Below are 18,795 nucleotides of genomic sequence, written 5' to 3' on the forward strand. Positions count from 1 at the left end.
AATCCTCGAAAGCGTTTCTTTTTCTCTTACAAGGGACAAAGGTATAATGAATTATTAAAGCCGAAGCATATCGATTCATTTCTGAAAGTTATCGCGGAAGATTTTTTTGCAAAAAGTTTACAATTTCATGAAAACGAAATCTGCAATACAGTGAATACAATTTCAACCAGTGAAAAATAATTAAAATAGAATCCTTTAGATTCGAAATTACAAGTCGAATAATTTTATAAAAATATAAATGAAAAATATAAAGAATTGTTAAATAGGAAATTAATAAAATTTTGAGAAAATTCCAACTTGTACCGAATTGAACAATTATTGTCTAGCTAAGCAAGTAAACATTCCAATTTAATTGATTACGACGTTATTTATAGTTTACGTTTTAGTTATTCCGCTCATTAATCCATATGCTTCGAAATGATGCAATCGTAAATTGCTCAACTTTAATGTCAAGTTGGTGTTTCGATTGGTTTTGTGGCAAAATGGCAATGATTGCGAAAATCATTGACGGATTCAATGTGTATATCTAGCACATCGGTGTGTATCTAGGCGATCGGCAAAGCCTCCGAAAAGATCGGAATGAACCACCATGTTAGCGTCGATTTGCGAGGGGGCCAGGCTCGTCCTACTGCGCAGTGACGCTAAGCATTCTTCGCCTTAACTAATGACAAGCGTTCCGAAAAAAGTTCGCCGTTGGTGTCCATAGTTCACGCGTCAAAATAATACACCCTGTTAAAGCCCAAGATTCACTCGGAAAGGAGCAACTCGACCGGACGGAGAAAAATCGAACCGGACAACCGGAGGCAAGATGCAAGTTTGTTGAACGAAATAATAATAAAAAGACCAGTAGGATAGGATCTAAGTCGAAAAGAAAATAAAAGACGGAGTAAACGAGAGAGAGAGAGAGAGAGAGCGATATTGTAACGTGCGACAAATTCTGTGTCTCGTAATTATTTTGACATCGCGAGATAACATTGCAGCTGCTTCTGTCGACGGGGACCTGACAAAGTTGTTTTATGAAGCGTTATTGCTTTATTGCTCCGGTTTTCTCCCTTAAAGCGAAGGAAACATGACTCATAGCGCCCGTTCCACCCAACGGCTCATCCATCTTCACGGTGCACTTTTACGATACGATCAATCGTCCAGCAGAATGCCGCGTTTCTTCCGTGGCAACTGTTACGCGGCACACTTACGTTTCTCGCGAGGAATCGGCGACGTCCGAAAATCCCGCTCCTGTTCTTGCCGAGGGCCTCGGACGCGTCACAGGTGATCGGGTATTTCGGACACGTCACAAATCATTAGTCCGAAACGTCCATTTTCCAAAGTTTCGTGGGAGAAAGGGAACGGCGATTGGAAAGGAATGTCGAGCCGTCACGAATCTCTTATCGAACCCAAGGATCCCTTTCGTCGTTTTTTTTTTCACGCGGGGGGCCCTCGTTCTAATCTTCCACGGGAGATGAAATTAATCGACGCGAGACGTTGCTTGCGGAAAAAATCGATATCTCCGAAGGCCGTTGTATCGTCCCGCGACTCCGAGTCGTCGTGCCTCGCCGGAGATTGATGACGCGACGTTTTTCCACGGGGACGGGAAATCTGTCCGACAACCCGAGAGCGACAAACCGTACCTCCCGTTCTCGCGAGCCGGATACTCGCGTCGCGTCGCGACGGAGGCGAAGCGCCGGTCCAAGGGCTACGTCGGCCACGTACCGTTCGAGGAGAGGAATCGATAGATAGAAAACAGAGCTCGCGATTTCGCAATCCCGGACCGGAGGGATCCGCGTTGTTTTTCCACGTCACGGACGATTCTCGGAGCGAAGTCGGTATTAATATATGCGGGAAGGAGGTGCAAACCCGCGGGGGGGAAGAGGGGGAGGGGAGGCGGAGGGGGAAGGGGACCGGGCAGAGATTGTTATTGCAGGAGAGCAGATTGTATCGAGCAGTTCGGCGGACTTCTCTCCCTCCCCCCCTCCCCCTCCTCTTTCACTCCGGGGAGATAATTTGGGGCAAAAAAAAAAAAAGAAGCGCGTCGAGGAGAGAGATTAAGCCCGTTGAGGCTTCTAGAGCGAAGGGGGGGAGAGGAAGATATCGAGAGAGATTCGCGGGAATAATAATAATAAAAGTGGCGAAGCACGCGATGCACTCGTTCATCGCCGTCGGCTTCGACATTGCCCGACACCTTCGGTGTCCTCCGGCGACGTCAAAACTCCTGCACATGACGATTCTCGTAAGCGAATAATACGGGAGAGGGGTTACTCACCAGCATCTCGCGGGCGGAGGCGAGCGCATCGACGAGGCACACATCTCAAGGAGGCAGCGACGACGGCAACGGCAGAGGCAGAGGCAGAGGCAGAGGCAGAGGCAGAGGCAGAGGCAGAGGTAACGGCACGACAGTCACGGTCACAGTCACAGGCGTTGCCGACGGCACGACGGGGACTCGCGACGAGGATGGCGATCGACGGGCACAGCACTCGAGCAGCGGCACAACATGACACACTGTCACCGGCGTTGGCGAGGATGGCCGTTTTCGGCGGCGGCGCGCGAGTCCAGGAGGCGCGGCTCTCGGCGCGGCCCGACGGCCGTCGACGAGACGAGGGAACCGACGCGAGAGACCGAGGAGAGAACGCGCGCGCGAGGAGCTGGGAGAAGGAGAGCGCGAGCGGGCGGAGCGCGGGGGAGAGCGAGACGGGGAGAGAGAGCGACGATAGGAGTAGGAGGAGGGAATAAAAGCGCACGTCCGCCGTCGACGGGTTTCCTACTTCCGGCCGTTCCTTCTCTCTTCTTTTCGCGCGACGACGCGCCGTTACGCGTATGTACACATGTACGCGGGCGCACGTACACATGCGTGGTCGAGGCGAGGTGGACGTCCCTTTTCGTCCCGGAATCGCTCGCTCGCGAAAATCACGACACTCGCGCGCACGGTAGCGGACACGACACACTCCGAGCCGATGGGCGGCGGAGAATGGGAATGGAAGAGAGAGAGAGGGGGTGGGAGGAGGATAGACGGAGCGACGGGTGCGCGTTGATCCTCTCTCTCTCTCTCTCTCTTTCGTACCGCTCGCGATGGCACCCAAGTCCTCGCGAACCGACACGATGCAAACGAGATCCCTGACTGAGCAGCCGTCGCCCGTGGAGCCTTGCCTCGAAAGACCGCAGCGCCGCCAACCGTCGATCGCGCCGACGACCAAAGTTCCTGCGCGCCGCGCAGGCGCCGACTCGTCCTTCCTCCTTGGCGCACATGTTCTTTCTCTCTCTTTCTCTCTTCGTCGCCTCTCTTCGCTATCGTTGCCTCCATGTCGTATCTCTATTTGTATTGAAAGATGTTAAATAGACAGATACGCTCGGCAGACAAGCTATATTTTGACAGATAAAAATAGGAAAGATTATGATAATAAACATAGGATATTTTATCATCGCTTTGTTTCTCTGTAAACATAAAATGCACTTTCGACATGCAATGACTGTAACTTTTTATCCTTGAAGAAATTTTTCGTTTTTGTTTGTTGCGGTAGAAATAGTATATAAAATAAATACTATTTAAATTATAGTAATTATATCAAGGAAATATAAACAACGTGTAAACATGTAAATAATGATGTATAAATTAGAAAATTATTGTAATCGAAAATGGTGGTAAAATGCAATTATGATAGCGCTGCCAAAGTACTCAAACTGAGACATTTCCAAAACAATAATTAATAACAAATAATTGACAACAAGTTATTATACACATCTTGTCTTTATTCGTTAATATTTTATTGTGAGAAAAAATAAACTATACCTCGATCGTGATCTCCGCAAGACGCCCCGTCCGATGGAGAACCGCGTGAACTTGCAGCAGACGCATCTCGCCGCGGATAGGTCGCTCGGGCGCCGCACGCTCGATCGCCATTGGTGGAGCGCGCGGTGACTGCGTCAGCGCCAGTCGCGCCAGATCGCGGAATGTCTACGCCGCGTGCATTTCCGTTTCACGGTGCGCGTTACTCTCGACGACGCGAGGACGAGGAGTCGCCGGCCACGTTCCCGCGATAGTCTCGCCCCGCGTTTCCCGCGACCTCGACGCGAGTGTCGTGCGCGCGCGAGCTCGTCCTTATGCGAACGTGGTGCCGCGCGACGACGCCGCCATCGTCGCTACGAGCACCGCCGCGAGGAGGAGCCGCCGAAGAGTCGCCGTTCTCTCGCGCGACGCGTCATCGCCATTTCCTCACCGACGCGGTCGCCGCGATCGACGCACCAGGACGCGCGATGAAGAAGAGCTGAGTGCACGGCTCGCCGTCGACCGGATACACGAGGTACGTGTGTCACGCGTGTCGTAAACATAACCGAACGACGCTCTAGAGCGTCAACATATGTATATGACCCTTGCGATAGAGATTCTTCTTCCTTCACGATGCCGCTTTTTTTTTTTTTACGTTTCTCCTATCTAGGTTAACGGAGATTGAGGTTATCTCTTGTAAGTGAATTGTCAATATTTTATATCGTAGAATCCTTGAAAGATTCTTTTTCTTTACTTGGTGTCATTTACCTTCTTAATTAAATTCTTATTGGTAAAAGTTTCAGCTACTGAGAATTTAAGTTAATTTTTATGAGCATTCGTGATTATGGTAATCTTAATACTTATCGTAAAATGACACGTTCCTTTCGGATAAAAGAATATTTTTCTTGTTACAGCATTTATACATTAATTCTCAAAAGTGTATGTTTTACAAGTAAGAAAGTTTACGATTTTCAATTCATGATTTAAGTCATGTCAATGCACATTTCTCTAATAAAAGAATACATTTTTCGTATGTCTTTTGTATTATTTATAATAATTTACGTTTTTATAACAGTTTCTTCTTAATAACCGCTTAAACAGCTATTTACACTAATGAGAATTAAAGTTAATTTTGCAGAAGTGCATCACGAATCTTCATTTCGCGTATAAATACGAATGAACGCATAATGCGCATTGAGAATTTTTCTTTTTTTAACTCATGACTATATTAAATCATCATTGCAATAATTAATAGATGCAAAGTTCGCATAATGGGATATTCGCGATGAATGTGCTAGCTATTCGCCATTCTAGATTACAACGACGACGTTGACAGTTCGGCAAGATCAACGGCGGCTTCATGAATGAAACGTCATCCGCGCAATTCCACGTGTCCGTTGCGATGTTCTCCAATGTTGGTTTAGGGAATTTTCGTTCGGATTGTCGGCCTGTCGCTTTCGGGGTGATCGAGTGGAAGGCACGCGGCTGGTCTACGTGTCGCATCGTCTCACCTTAATGGTCGTGTATTAATAAATCCGACACGACAGATAAAAAAGTGATCCACGCTAGATAGATTTCTTCATCTTCATACGTATTCAAATCCATCTTATTTCTACAATTCAATAAAATGTTAATTAAAATTTAAATGTTATGTAAATATATGTCGCGATGCACGCATTCAAATACAACGTTACAGGAATTGCAATCGAAAGAATATTGAAACGATAATAAATAATTAATATGCATAATTGATCAATATTTTGCTAAAGATATTATTGGAATAATTATTGGAGAATTACCGATTTTTAAATTACTCCGAAAACAGATTCATGACTTGGACTCTTTTAATTAAAAATCACCCTTTTTATATAAGCACTATCATAATACTGAACTTTTTATGCTTTAAATATGTATTCGATTTTTTAAAGTAAATTTTAGACTATACTATTTATCTTTCAAATACAAAGTTAAGCGTTTTAGTTTCTCATTTTCGAAGTAAATTTAGTTTTAGATTTTGTATACTAATATTCTCATTATGAAACTGCATTGTATAATTAAAAAAAAAATAATACTTTGAGGAATAATTTATTCACGATAGTAATGTTATGTCAATAGGTCTGTCCTTAGTTTTTACACTTTGTAGACTTATAATGGAATGAGTCGGAAAAAAGATGAAAGATAAAAAGTTAAAAATGCAGTGGAATGTACATGCAATACGAATGGACTTAATGTAAGTATTTAATTGACGTATGCAAGGTAATCCATAATTATTGCATAGATAAGAAGAAGCGCGTTATTTTGTTGAAAATTGCGAGAAAAAAAGAAGAGATAATTAACATTGCAAAACAATATGCTCCATGTAAACAAAAAAATCGCTTTCAATAGTCACAAATGATATTTCTTAGAGATACTAAAATGACTTTTAAAATTACTATTGCGACAATCGATGAATAAATGAATTCTATTGCGCTAGTAAAAGATTTCACTTATTTTATTGCCGCAAAGAACCTTACATGCTTTTAAATTCTATTATTTATTGCTACTTATATTTTGAGAGATTTGGGAGAAAATACAATTGCTTTGTCAATGAATTATAGATTTCGAATTAAATATGTTCTATATAAGTATTTGATTCTTTTTTCTCTCAAGAATCAACAATGGGTCGCTTGATAATAAATCTTATTCGCATTGAATCAAAAATATTCACAATATGATGCGATTCTATTTGATAATTTCTCGATAGACATACAGCGGTTAATCCAGTATTGCAATGTCAACAATGACAATAATGTCAACAGTTTATAATATGGATGGATATACATGTGTGCGCTGTATTTGCTTGTGGTATTTGGAGTCGCAATATTTCCATAGCTGTCGCAGAAGGAATATTAGCTTAAATTTTATAGCGCAATTTATATGCATTTAATTTAATGATTAATTAGTTGATCTGTCGCTCATTATTAACCGATTGTATTATTATAGCGCGATACTCCTCTTCCTTTTGTTACACTGAAAAAAAATTCTGGGTAAACCTGTGAGCTGTATTTAGTAATGCATTTTTTTAAATATTTAGTTTTTATCAAGTATAACAAAATATTTTAAAAAATATATTTTTTAAAAAGTACATTTTACGTTTAGTTGAGTATTAAACGTTAACATTATCACCACTGAACTATGATGAAATAGTTTCAACTAAATGTATAGGTGATTAAGACGGAATAATTTACTTAAATTCTTAGTAGACTCAACTAAATATAAAATATTCTTTTTTAAAATGTTTATAGAAAATGTTTATAACTATTAAATTATAAGTTTATAAATATTAAATATTTTCTTATTATTATTATTATACTTGGTGATAACCAAATATTTCAAAAAAATGCATTACTAAGTGCATCTCAGATTTATCCAAACTTTTTTTTCAATGTAGGAATTAACTCTGGAGAAGGTATTTGTATCTTCCACCAGATTACTTTATACTGTACGTAATCAAGGATTCACTATTCCGTGAATATCCGACGTGTGGCGGGATGCCAGAGGCATGCAAAGAGCCAGGCAGAATCCGCTTGCGAGCAAGCGGCCGTCACGTTTCCGCGCGAACGGTACACGTGCGTCGCCGTTTATCGTCTCCGTCGTCGTCGCCGCAAACGAAACAAGGCTCGCATCGCGCGTGCTTCAAAATGTCAGTGAACTCCAATCCAGCTGCTAAGTAGCCAACTACCCTTCTGCATCACCTCCCCGTTTTTCCTTTCCTTGTGCTGTACGATGAAAATTCTCATTAATCCGCTAGAGTCGGGAAAGGCTCGCGAAGTGATCCGATAAAAGATGGACGAATTAAAATGAATTGAAATAAATCCGTCTCTGTGTGAAATGGGATTTAATCCTCGTAACTGGCGATTGATTTATACAAAGTGGCAGTATTCTCAAGTCTTAGACTGCTATAATAAATTCCTTTACTTGTAAATCTACTAATCAATGTAATTTGGTATTTTAGTTTATTTATATATATATATATATATATATATATATATATATATATATATATAATAAATAAATTTTAAATATTGATACCGTAAATCGCGAAGACATTTTATGATAAAAAGAATTGCAGAGAATTCCTTTTCATAAACTAGTAATCAATACTTTTATATAATTAATTATACTAAAGTGTATTGTGTGAAATTTAGAAATATATTTTAATTCTAAACGCGTAAATTTTTTTTGGTCTTTCAATTAACGTTTATTTCTTTTGAAAATTGAAATAAATGATTAAAAGAAATGAAAAGAATTTCAATTAACATAAAATCAATTTTCGATTCTATCAAATAAAGATTTTTATCGTATTTCATTTTTCCTTTATTTATTTTTTTCTCGGTTTAAAATGCAGTTCTAGAAAAATGAAGGAATCATACTATGTAAAGATTTACAAATCTAAATGTCAAAGATCTACATTTTATGGCTCTTTCAAATGCTCGACTAACAAGGACAAAAATGCCAAAACGTTTCCAAAACGGATTCTGAAAAAGAAGTCGAAAGACGGAGAAGAAGAAAAATGAAAGCTAAACGATTCATAAGACTAATGAGGCTACGTTATAAATTAAAAACATAATTAAATATCTTGAGTACAATCGACATACTTTTTGTCCATTCTTTGATTATTTGTTATCCATTTACAACTACATCTAATCTTTTAGTTTTTTATTCTTTTTCATTTTACTTAATTTAATATAAAATAAATATTTATACATGTTGATGCTGAGAATCTCTATTTATGATATGATGATATAAAAATTTTCTATTTAAAAGAATCTAATTTACTTACAATCTTATTTCTGATGCATTTTGACGACTTCTGTTTTGACATCCAAAAATACTATTGTCCAATTTTGCCCACAGGTGCCCTCTGAAAACAATTTAAATCATTTTACACTGATTTTTTTGTCTTTGAAAAAAATCGAGCTTTATTGTGAAAAAAAATATTTCGATTGTTTTGCAAGAACAAAGAAAAAGAGAAAATACCAGTTACAAAGGAAAAAAAATTGCAAAATATATTTTGCACTTTATTTTACTTTGAAACGAATAAATATATTTTTAAATAAAAAACAGATGTATACATATTTATCGTGAACAAGGCAGAATTATGCAAGTACATTTTTTTTGTTTCTGCTGTTTCATCATATTTATTATTTTTGTTCTCTCTTTGGTCGTCATTATTTTTTTTCGATTTCTCTACATGTTTTAAAAATCAAATTTCACATTTGTAATGAACTATCTCAAATGGATATTATTTGAAATCTCTAGAATAAAATTAGAGACAATAATTGTATAATTATATATATATATATATATATATATATATATATATATATATATATATATACACACATATACATAAACACGATAGAGAAGCTATATATTCGAACGTTAAAATTATGCTCACACATCTTACCATTATTCACTATATATATATATATATATATATATATTTCAAATATAGTTCAAATATATAGCTTCTCTATCGTGTTTATGACGGTATTGTTATGTTTTAATGTATTTGAATATTTTGCTCGTAGTCCTTGATTTCTGTATTTGTTGACTTTGACAAACAAATTTCATTAATTTTTGGCGAACTGCTTTGGCAACGGAAAATCAAGGAGACTCAATTAAATTTTTGTGGTATGGTTATCGGAGTCCCACATTATTATAAATGTTGTTTGTACTTTTTTTTTATATCAGTGTAATTAGAGTAGAATTTGACTAAATTTTAAGAATACTGTATATATTTTTATGATGAGAGACGACTCACAATATAAATGAAGATCTATCACATTATATTATACCTCACATTAAATTACTGCTTATGATATTTCATTTTATAATGCAATATATTGATATAAATCCACGTATAAACCCCAATTGTTTTTACAAGAGATAATGCAAGAAAATGTGTCTTACTGTCAATAGGGATGAGCGGTTCGCGGCTTGGAAGAGGCCGAGGCGGTCGCCTGGCTCTGTATGGGAGCGCTGGAGTAGTAGCTCTTTTGCTGATATTCTTTTATCGTGCCGCTGTCTCGGAGATGACCAGGCTACAAGAACTTCACGAACAATGCGCTCATCAGCAGGAGGCTCTCGCCGCTCAACTGCAAGGTAGGTAAATGTATTATAAACGGTTACGTGCTGTGTCGTGATGAAGGAATTCATAGTTATAACATTTTAATTAATCTTAAAATATCAACATAACAAATACTTTTTAGAGTTTTAAAGCTATTTATCTTATATTATAGAATGAAGAATCTATTGTGGAAAGTATAACTTGGAAAATTTATGCTAAAACTTTATGGCAAATCTTATAAATTGTTTCATTCTTCTGAGTTGTTTGATTGTCGATTATTGACAATTTAATTTTCCTCATTTGTTCATAAATTCTTCGGTAATGAGATAATCAATACATACACTCTTTCTAGTTATATTCGAGTACAAAGTTCGGTTGGAAAAGTCCTTGGCCGAAGAAAAAAGTTCAAACGCCGCGGTGAAGCAAGAATTGCAACAGCGTGCATCGCAGGAGAGGTCTTTACGCGATAAGGATAGTATAGAGGCGATGCGAAGGTTCGATTCGCTTCAACAGACTTATCAGCTCCTGCAAACGGAACATCAAGATTTACAAGACGAATGTAAAAAACGTGAAAAGCAGGCATTGGACGAAACTAATAAGTTGGAAACGACGCTGCAAGATTTACGCGGTCGCATCCGGCAGGCGCATGAGGAAAAGGAGAAATTGAAGGCCAAGTACCTGGAATTACAAGATGAGAAGACTCAGCTTGAAAACAAGTACAACGAACTGATGGCATCTAGCGGTAATACTGATAGTATCATCGATCATCTCAAAAAGAAAGTCTTTCAGCTCCAGCATGAATTGGATGACGCCAAGGTATTGTCTGTTGTTTGCTATAACATATAAATATATAAATATAATATATTATACATATAATATATAAATATATATGTAAGGTCAATTTATCAGTTATAATATGTATAAAATAATGTTTTAAGATGATGAGAATGTAGGATACAATCTTGATTGATAGTTATATAAAATGTTAAATGAATTAGAGAATAATTATTATACATGTGTAGAAAATGATTAATATTTACACAATATTCAATTATAATATTCAGTATTCAATATTCATTAATTTAAAAGATAAAAACAGTTATGTAAAGATGTATAAGTATTATGATTATCATGTTTTTCAGAAGTTCTATAGAAAAAGCACATCTCCCGATCCGGTACCGATAACTCCTCGAGCGTCACAATCAGCATTGCAGAAGGAGGACTCACAACCGATTCCGGCGCCACAACCGCAACAGGTAAGTCCGTTGCAGCCACTATACGCATTTCGCATCTATCGTGCGGACGGAAAAGCAGCTTCTTCGGAAAACAAAATGTTGAATGAGAATGCCAACGAGAAGACTAACAATACTAGACTGATTCAAAAGAATAGCAACATTATTTCAACTAGTACAAAAAAAATTGACGAGCTTTCGGGTGATGACTTTCAGCAAAAACAAAGAAATGTTGTTGAGCGTCCAAATACAAAAGTCGTAGACGAGAATCTTTTCGACGAGGAACAAAGGAAACAGGTAATGTCGCCACCTTTGAATCGACGGGACAACAGCACGAGGCATGGTGGCAATCAAGCGGTGTTGAGTTCGCAAGCCGAACAACCGCAACTTGCCATCAAGAAAGCATCCACGGCCGTGCCTAATCTAGCAGTTAGTGACAAAGCTCGTGCGGAAGATGACGAATTGCAAGCTTTGCAGGAAAGAGTAAATGGGATTCTCAATCATAACCTACCCCATGATAGAATTCATTAAATCACATAGATTTGATAATTTGTTATCAAATTTATGGTTTGATTCTTTTCAATTCATATCAGGGATTGCAATATTACAGATATTTTAACATATATTTCGTAAAAAATTGATTCTTGTTATGTGATATAATTTTATAAAAATTTTTTTGTCATTAATTATATTAATATACGTTATATTATACTAATTATTATAATATGTAAATATATATATATATATATATATATATATAAAATTATTATTATAGTAATTGTGACTATAGTAAGATGTTAATTAAAAATTAATAGTAATGATTTTTTTTTAATCGGCATGATATATGAAGTATTTTACCTAATAAACTATAACATATAATAATTTATATAATTATTTTTGTTTAATTTTTTATTATACAATAAATCATATGGATTAAGAACATTTTTTAGTTAATTGTTTAAATCGAAAGTGGTTATTATTATTTCATTCTCTAAATCAACTAATGTTTCTTTATAAAATAGGATTGATGAACATATTTTGAGATTAATTGTTTTAGTTGTATTGGTTTTTAAAATAGATAGTTATCAATGTGATGGGATTATAAAAAAAGAAAAATAAAATTATTCTATTTTCTTACTGGTGGTTTCTCGGAATAACTGTTTCTTTTTTGGACGTATGTAATCTCTTTCTCTAATACTGCCGTAAATTAAACATAATAGAATTTGTTTTTGATAAATAAATAAGTTATACAGCTAATGCGCATTAATAATTTATATGCATATTTATAATAAATAAGATGAGATTATATATTATTTTTTTAAATTGTTTTTTGTTCATTGCTTCAAGTTAGGCTGATTCTTAGTGTAAGTTACTATAAATCGCGCATTTATTACATATATGTAGAGTATTTATTCTGAATATTTGTTTCGGAGAATACATATTAACGTATACGTATTAATGGATGTAATTCAAATAATTTGATTTACGTCATACACATGATAAAAAATGATATATTGTTTATTATTAATAAGTATTTGTGTCTTAATTATTGCAGCAACAAATCGTTCTTAAAGAAACATTTAATTTCTGTTTAAATACATATACATCTGCTTATAACACGTAATATTAATACCATTTTGAAAATAAATGCTTTTAACACTGCAATATTGTGCAAATAGCATTAAAAAGTCTTTGTAAACATTAATAATAATTTTTATTAAGTATTCTAAGAAAAATAATTAAAAGAGAAAGTAAGAAAGATAAATATTCCTAAAGATTATTTTATAACTGGAGTTTTTGCAAACATTTTTATTTTTATTTTTTGTTATTGTTGACGTTGTGTTTTATAGATATTTTTGTTGATATACAATTCACGAACGAATCATATGTTTAAGGAACGTAAAGATTCTACTTTTTTATGTACGTATATAATTTTCTTGACAAATGTTTTTTTGCGGCTTTTCTGCAAGATTCACTTCTGTTATTAGAAATATGATATATTTTTTATACATAACAATTCGTGACTTGTCCTGAATGTGCCTGTAAATCTGTGTCCTATAATGCATTAATAAATTATTATTATGTTTATATGCTTGTATTTTTATTGGCAACCTCGTAACAACTTAGCTACTATTAACTTTTGCGTCGCATCTTTACCGTATCACTGATGTATATTGCATAAGACTGAATCTATTATTTTTGCCAAGCTAGAGAATGCTCGAAATTTGTTGAACTGCGAGAGAAGCTTGTATTTATTTATGTAATGTGTAGTATAGCTCCTCTTCTACTGCTTAATAATTTAATTTTTAACTCCGGATCTTAATATAGTTTACACTTTAGTCATCACTTATACAGCTTTGTAGATGATAGTTATTTAAACAATTACTAATTGAACACGAGAATAAATAGTCTTCCTTTTTATACAATTGCTTTTGATCACATCATTTGAATCAGAAATCCGCTAAAGTTTTATTGATAAAAAAAAAGTTGAATTAATAAAGAAAAATTGAAAATATTGCAATGTTCGAGCTGCTTTCTTGCATAGCAGTAAATTCTGAAGGTACAATTCCTTTGTTTATTCAGAAATACTATTGTGCATTTATTTAAAAAATGACAATTGTCATTATAACCGGTTTCATGATATAACATGAGTATAATTGTCGCGTTCCTATCTGCAAGTGTATATTTCCTATCATGTATATAATCTTGTGAAAAACTTTTTTCAGAATACAGCGCGCGATTCCGCGAGTTCGCGAAAAATGGAAAACTCTACCGTAGCGAATAACGCTAATTTAGTGTCGCCGTCTCTCGTCGACAAGATCGCCCCGCTACCACCTAGACCTTTGTCGAAGGTCAAATTGCCGGTCGGCGTATTGCCGATTCCGGAGATCATCGAACAGAAAGTCGAAGAACAACGTCAGGAGGAGGTTCAAAAGCGAGACGACGCGGTGGCTCACAATAATTTGCAGCAGCCACCGTTAAAATTCGCTTCGGCGGATAATAAGGAGGAAAAAGAGCCGATGGTCGAAGCTGGTAATCTCGATCCTCCGTTTGCCGCGAATCCTCCCGCGCGACACGTTGGCGATCTGATCGTTGAGAGGAGAGCGAACGACGCTTGGTTAAGAGTGAAACCTGGAGTACAAGAGATTGGCGAAGAACTCAATCAGCAGTTGGGTCGTGTTTCTGGGTAAGTCCTAGCTCTTTTTTTATAATTAACACTGTAATCAAATTCTATTTAATTGCAATTTATATATCTTAAGATATACATACATATATTCAAAATCTATCAATAATTAAATCTATAAATAATTTTTTCCAATTTTAGATTAGACGATGGGCAAGCTAACGGCGGTGACGATCAGTACGATGGCGGCGACTATGATAAAGAACCTCAGCAAAAGAATGATATTCATTTGGCGGAAGGCGAGGATGAGGGAGAAGGTAATTTAATGAGATCGATCGAGTATAAAATCGATTGCGCGTGATTCGTGAAATTATTCCTGTATTTCAATTTCAGACGAGGGCGACATGCTTGAGTATCCGCATAATTTGAAGCAAGATAAGCGGGAATAAAAGTCAACATTATAGCTGGAAAGTTTTTTACGCGACCGGTGGTCGAGTTCTATGAGTGGAAATCGTCTGAAATATAATCGACTTGACCAATGTTCACGATCATCTCATCAGTAAAAAATACTTATTATGCATTATAATCTGCATGAATCATTCAATCATTCAATGATTATCTCGTGAGAAGTTGGAGAGAACATGAATCATGTTTCGAAAAGTCGTATGAAATTTTAAATAAATATATATAATAATACGGTGTATAAACGTCAACGATGAGCCTTTGATGTTTACACGGTTCTAATAAATCTTTTCCCGAGAATTTAATGCGAGCTCTTGAAAAAGAAAAGAAGATAGACTGTATTTTTCTAGAGATTAAGATCCATAGCGGAGATGCATAGAGTGGAATAGTCAAGAGTGACTTAATCGCACTTATTACTTAAGACACTCATGATTTTGTTATTAATACAAGTGCGTCAAGTTGGATTTATTGCACTAGCAGAGTTAACTTATCGAATGTTCTCGGAATAAATTAATATTCACGAGAAAATCTATCAGAAAAATGTTTCATCTAATAAATATCGAAGCTGATCGCGAATTACTTCTTTCTATATTAATTTTATAATATTCACGCGTCTCATGGTACAAATGGTTAATTCTTTTACTACTTGTCCAAATGCAAGATGCGGAATGTATAAATGTAGATATTTTGTATAAATGTAAATAAAAGTTTGGGATATTTTCCGCCCAATCTTTTTTACATTTAAAAAATGTTATTGTTGGAAAAGAAAGAGAGAGAATTCATCGTAAATCACCACAACATATATGTGATATTGCATAATATAAAGTTATCTCTGCTACTGCAAACCAATCCTGTTTTCTGGTACCCCTTCTTATCATGGCGACAATCGAGTTCTTCAATTTTAAAAGAATACATTAATAAGGTTTAATCTTGTTTTCCTCGATATCATTGTCGCTAATAATTATAGATTGTCAAATTGTGTTATTTTTAATAATGCAGTTAAAAATAAACATGTCAAATTGACATACATATAAAGAAATTAACATATCGTTAAGTTAACATCTGCTGAAATTAAATCTAACAAATTGTAGAAGAGTGATCGAAATATTCGACGTCTTATTAATTTTATGATTATTGAAAATCTTTATGACTTAACTGTTAAAAAGGTTTATTTTAAGCATTTCACATATATGATGAGCATAGCGTAATTTTGTTATAGTTTAGAGATCCAGTTATATATAAACATATACAAAGAGGCGTTGTAAATGTACATAAACGATTTTTTCTTAATAAAAGCATTTAAAAAACAGACTTTTCGCCTTTGGAATTTTGTTTTATGCTCCAACAATTAAGGGTATGCTTGTCTCGAATTATACAATAATATATATCTGTTATCAACAAAATCACTAATTCAAGACTAAACTATTAATGATTTTAACATAATCACGTACATTTCATATGCGATGGATTTCTTTCTAACGGAAATATACCGAGATATGCTAAAACATCAACTATCGATGATATGATTGAAAAAGAAAGCTTTATAAACTAAATTTTTAAATAAGTTAATAAACCTTTTCTAATAAATTTTAAGAAGAGTTTAGATAATTCTAATTTTGTTATATTAATTACAAAGTTATAATGTGATACTAAAAATGAAAGAACAATAAGTCTAATAATAAATAATACTTCCGAAATTTTCACTTATAAAAAAATGGATCCTAAATTGGTCAAAGAATTTTTAAAGAAGAATTATTACAAAATAAAATATTCTATTTATATTTCATAAAAATAAAATATTAATGAATTAAATTATTTTTTTATACATTTAGAGAATAAGGTCATAGTTATCGGAGCACAGGATAAATATATCATATTAGACGTTGTTTGTTAGCTATTCTGATTCATACTATCATTACATAAGCAATACTAATGTCTTCTATCTGTCATCGACAGATTGGTTTCTGAGAACCGATATACATATCAATATGGTACGTTTCTTCCTTCATTTGCGCAGAAAACTAATGTTTTTACAATTGGAAAAATGAATTTCTCTCAGATGTGTTTTAATGAAAAAAAATTCTGAAATATATCTGTAGTATATGTTTCTTTCTCCTTTTGTATTTTGAATTCTCTATATAAAGTATATTATTTCAAGGATACATCTCATTTAATAAATTTGTATTCTTTTTAATAGCTTTTAGTTATGTATTCTTTTTAATAGCTTAATAGTTTAGATATATATTTTAGATTCATATAGGTTATCTAAAAAAAAAATAAAATAAAACTGTCGAAAACTGATAACTGAAATAACTGCCCGAAAAAGAAGCATGACTCATAAAATTTTTTATCTATTTTCTGTTAAAACTTTTTTGAAATTCTATTTCTAGAAAGTATATTTATTTATAAAATAATTTTTGATATATTTGATGATAAATTATAAAACAGTGCGTAATAATTGCAAAAATTTTTCAATTAATTTTTTTGTAAATATGTGTTTTATTTGTATTAATTGTCATATTATATTATATTATATTGTCATATTATATTGTTCGTTGCACTTCTCACCAACTATTATATATAGTTATATCTTGTTTAGTCTAATAATATATGGAAAATTTGTTTGTGTATGCTTTCACATTTCTCGCGTTCAAGATGTGAGAGAGATCATTTATTTATTTTAACCTTTTGCCCGTGTTATCATCGCGGACCTTATTCTCAGTGAACCGCAGTCAGAGAGAGAGAGAGAGACTTTTTATAATAGAATCAAGAATTGGAATTATATGGAATCAAGAACACAAATACACTTAAAATGTGCTCGTGCATGATCGTCATTTTAATCTTTTTCAACTCGATAATTCCCCTTGTTTATCAAATGTTCTGCAGTAACTCGCTCGTCTAGAGTCACAATACTCAACGAATATCCAATGAATATTCAAGAAAAGAATTTGGAAGAATTAAATTTTATTTTTGCAATAATTCTCTATTAAAAAGTTATGTTTTATTTTGTGTGCCCCAAAACAGGGATTTTATTAATGGGAATCAATACGTTTTAGATTTGAAAATAGCATCATAAGAAGCATTTTTTTAAAATTATTTCTTAGACATTTCTTAAATTGTTTTAATTATTATGAAAATAATGTTTACCATCAAGTACAAAAATCATTTGTGATGTTATATTATATTCTAGTTTCTATTCTGTTAGTCATAAAGTTAGGAAATAATGTTAGAAAAAAAGATGTTACCTTCTGTAAAATATTTTTAGAAGATTGGTGCAATATTAGTAATGATCTTTTGAGTGAAGAATCGCTGAGACAAGTAGTTATATTTGGCAATGCTCGGAATGGATGTCGTACTAAATTGTCGTGTCCAATTATCCTCTTACGAGCCTCTTTGGAAAGATTAGAAGAACACACACATCAGCAATTTTTGCGCACTAATTATTGCTCTGTAAAAAAAGTTAATGACTAAATATATTAATCGAAGAAATAGATAAATTGACAGTTTATTTTTAAATTGCGCGAATATTTAATATTAAAAATATTCAGAAATTTATGAAAGTAAAATATAAAACGCAAGTTGTATAAATTGAGATTGAAAACATGGTTTAACAAAAAGAATGCGATAACGCTAAATATAATGATAAATGTCACAATTATGGAATATGAAGATTAAGAATTTATCTTTGCAAAAGAAATTTCGATATTTTATAATTCATCTATCTTTTTTTAAAACATATTTCGAGTCTGTGTTTATAACTCGCAGCTGGAGTATCGCATTTAGTGTCATGTTAATATTATTGCAAACTAGGAGATAAAATATGTAAAGTAAGTATGTAAACGCGCGAGAGTTTTATGCAGGATGCGTTTCAGAATAAATCGGAAAACCACATTGATCGTTTATACAATATGCGTCAGCAAGCGATCCTTCAAAGCCTACAGGGATAAAGCCTCGCTCTCAAAAATCAATATTTTTTCGAGGACAAGCATACAAGATATCGCAATATATTTCTAACGTTACGAATGTATATTTCTCTCTCTTTGTATATGGAGCACGAATTTTATGAATAATTTCGATGCATTTATTCATAAGTTTTATGAATAAATTTTAT

The 18,795-nt window shown here is 34.4% G+C and overlaps 2 protein-coding genes and 2 long non-coding RNA genes across 5 annotated transcripts in view; 1 reads left to right on the forward strand and 3 right to left on the reverse strand.

Moving 5' to 3' along the window:
• Window positions 1–3,154, reverse strand: part of LOC105253220 (titin homolog) — a 36,639-nt gene extending 33,485 nt beyond the window's left edge. Inside the window, 1 exon segment of the mRNA XM_025411041.1 lies at window positions 2,258–3,154. The gene's annotated coding sequence lies outside the window, so the exon portion shown is untranslated.
• A 793-nt stretch (window positions 3,155–3,947) lies between these two features.
• On the forward strand, window positions 3,948–15,993 carry LOC105253219 (Golgi integral membrane protein 4). Of its 2 annotated transcripts, none has more exons than XM_020028123.2 (7): window positions 3,948–4,289; window positions 9,719–9,901; window positions 10,219–10,682; window positions 11,012–11,122; window positions 13,825–14,285; window positions 14,424–14,539; window positions 14,616–15,993. In XM_020028123.2, the coding sequence occupies exons 2-7, from the start codon at window positions 9,721–9,723 to the stop codon at window positions 14,669–14,671; spliced, it is 1,389 nt and encodes a 462-aa protein (XP_019883682.1). In that variant the 5' UTR covers window positions 3,948–4,289; window positions 9,719–9,720; the 3' UTR covers window positions 14,672–15,993. The 2 variants fall into 2 exon arrangements, with proteins under 2 accessions (XP_019883682.1, XP_011259392.1); XM_011261090.3 differs by having other exon boundaries at window positions 3,950–4,289; window positions 11,009–11,122.
• LOC105253218 lies at window positions 7,129–9,889 on the reverse strand. Its single transcript, XR_889362.3, has 3 exons — window positions 9,710–9,889; window positions 8,577–8,657; window positions 7,129–7,512 (listed from the first exon to the last, which is right to left on the reverse strand). It is a non-coding gene; the product is annotated as an uncharacterized LOC105253218 (long non-coding RNA).
• Window positions 10,602–18,129, reverse strand: LOC109610123. Its single transcript, XR_002192638.2, has 2 exons — window positions 17,930–18,129; window positions 10,602–10,699 (listed from the first exon to the last, which is right to left on the reverse strand). It is a non-coding gene; the product is annotated as an uncharacterized LOC109610123 (long non-coding RNA).
• Between the last annotated feature and the right edge of the window lie 666 nt (window positions 18,130–18,795).

The sequence above is a fragment of the Camponotus floridanus genome, unplaced genomic scaffold (genome assembly GCF_003227725.1).
Source record: "Camponotus floridanus strain SB8 unplaced genomic scaffold, Cflo_v7.5 scaffold37, whole genome shotgun sequence".
Lineage (NCBI taxonomy): Eukaryota > Metazoa > Arthropoda > Insecta > Hymenoptera > Formicidae > Camponotus > Camponotus floridanus.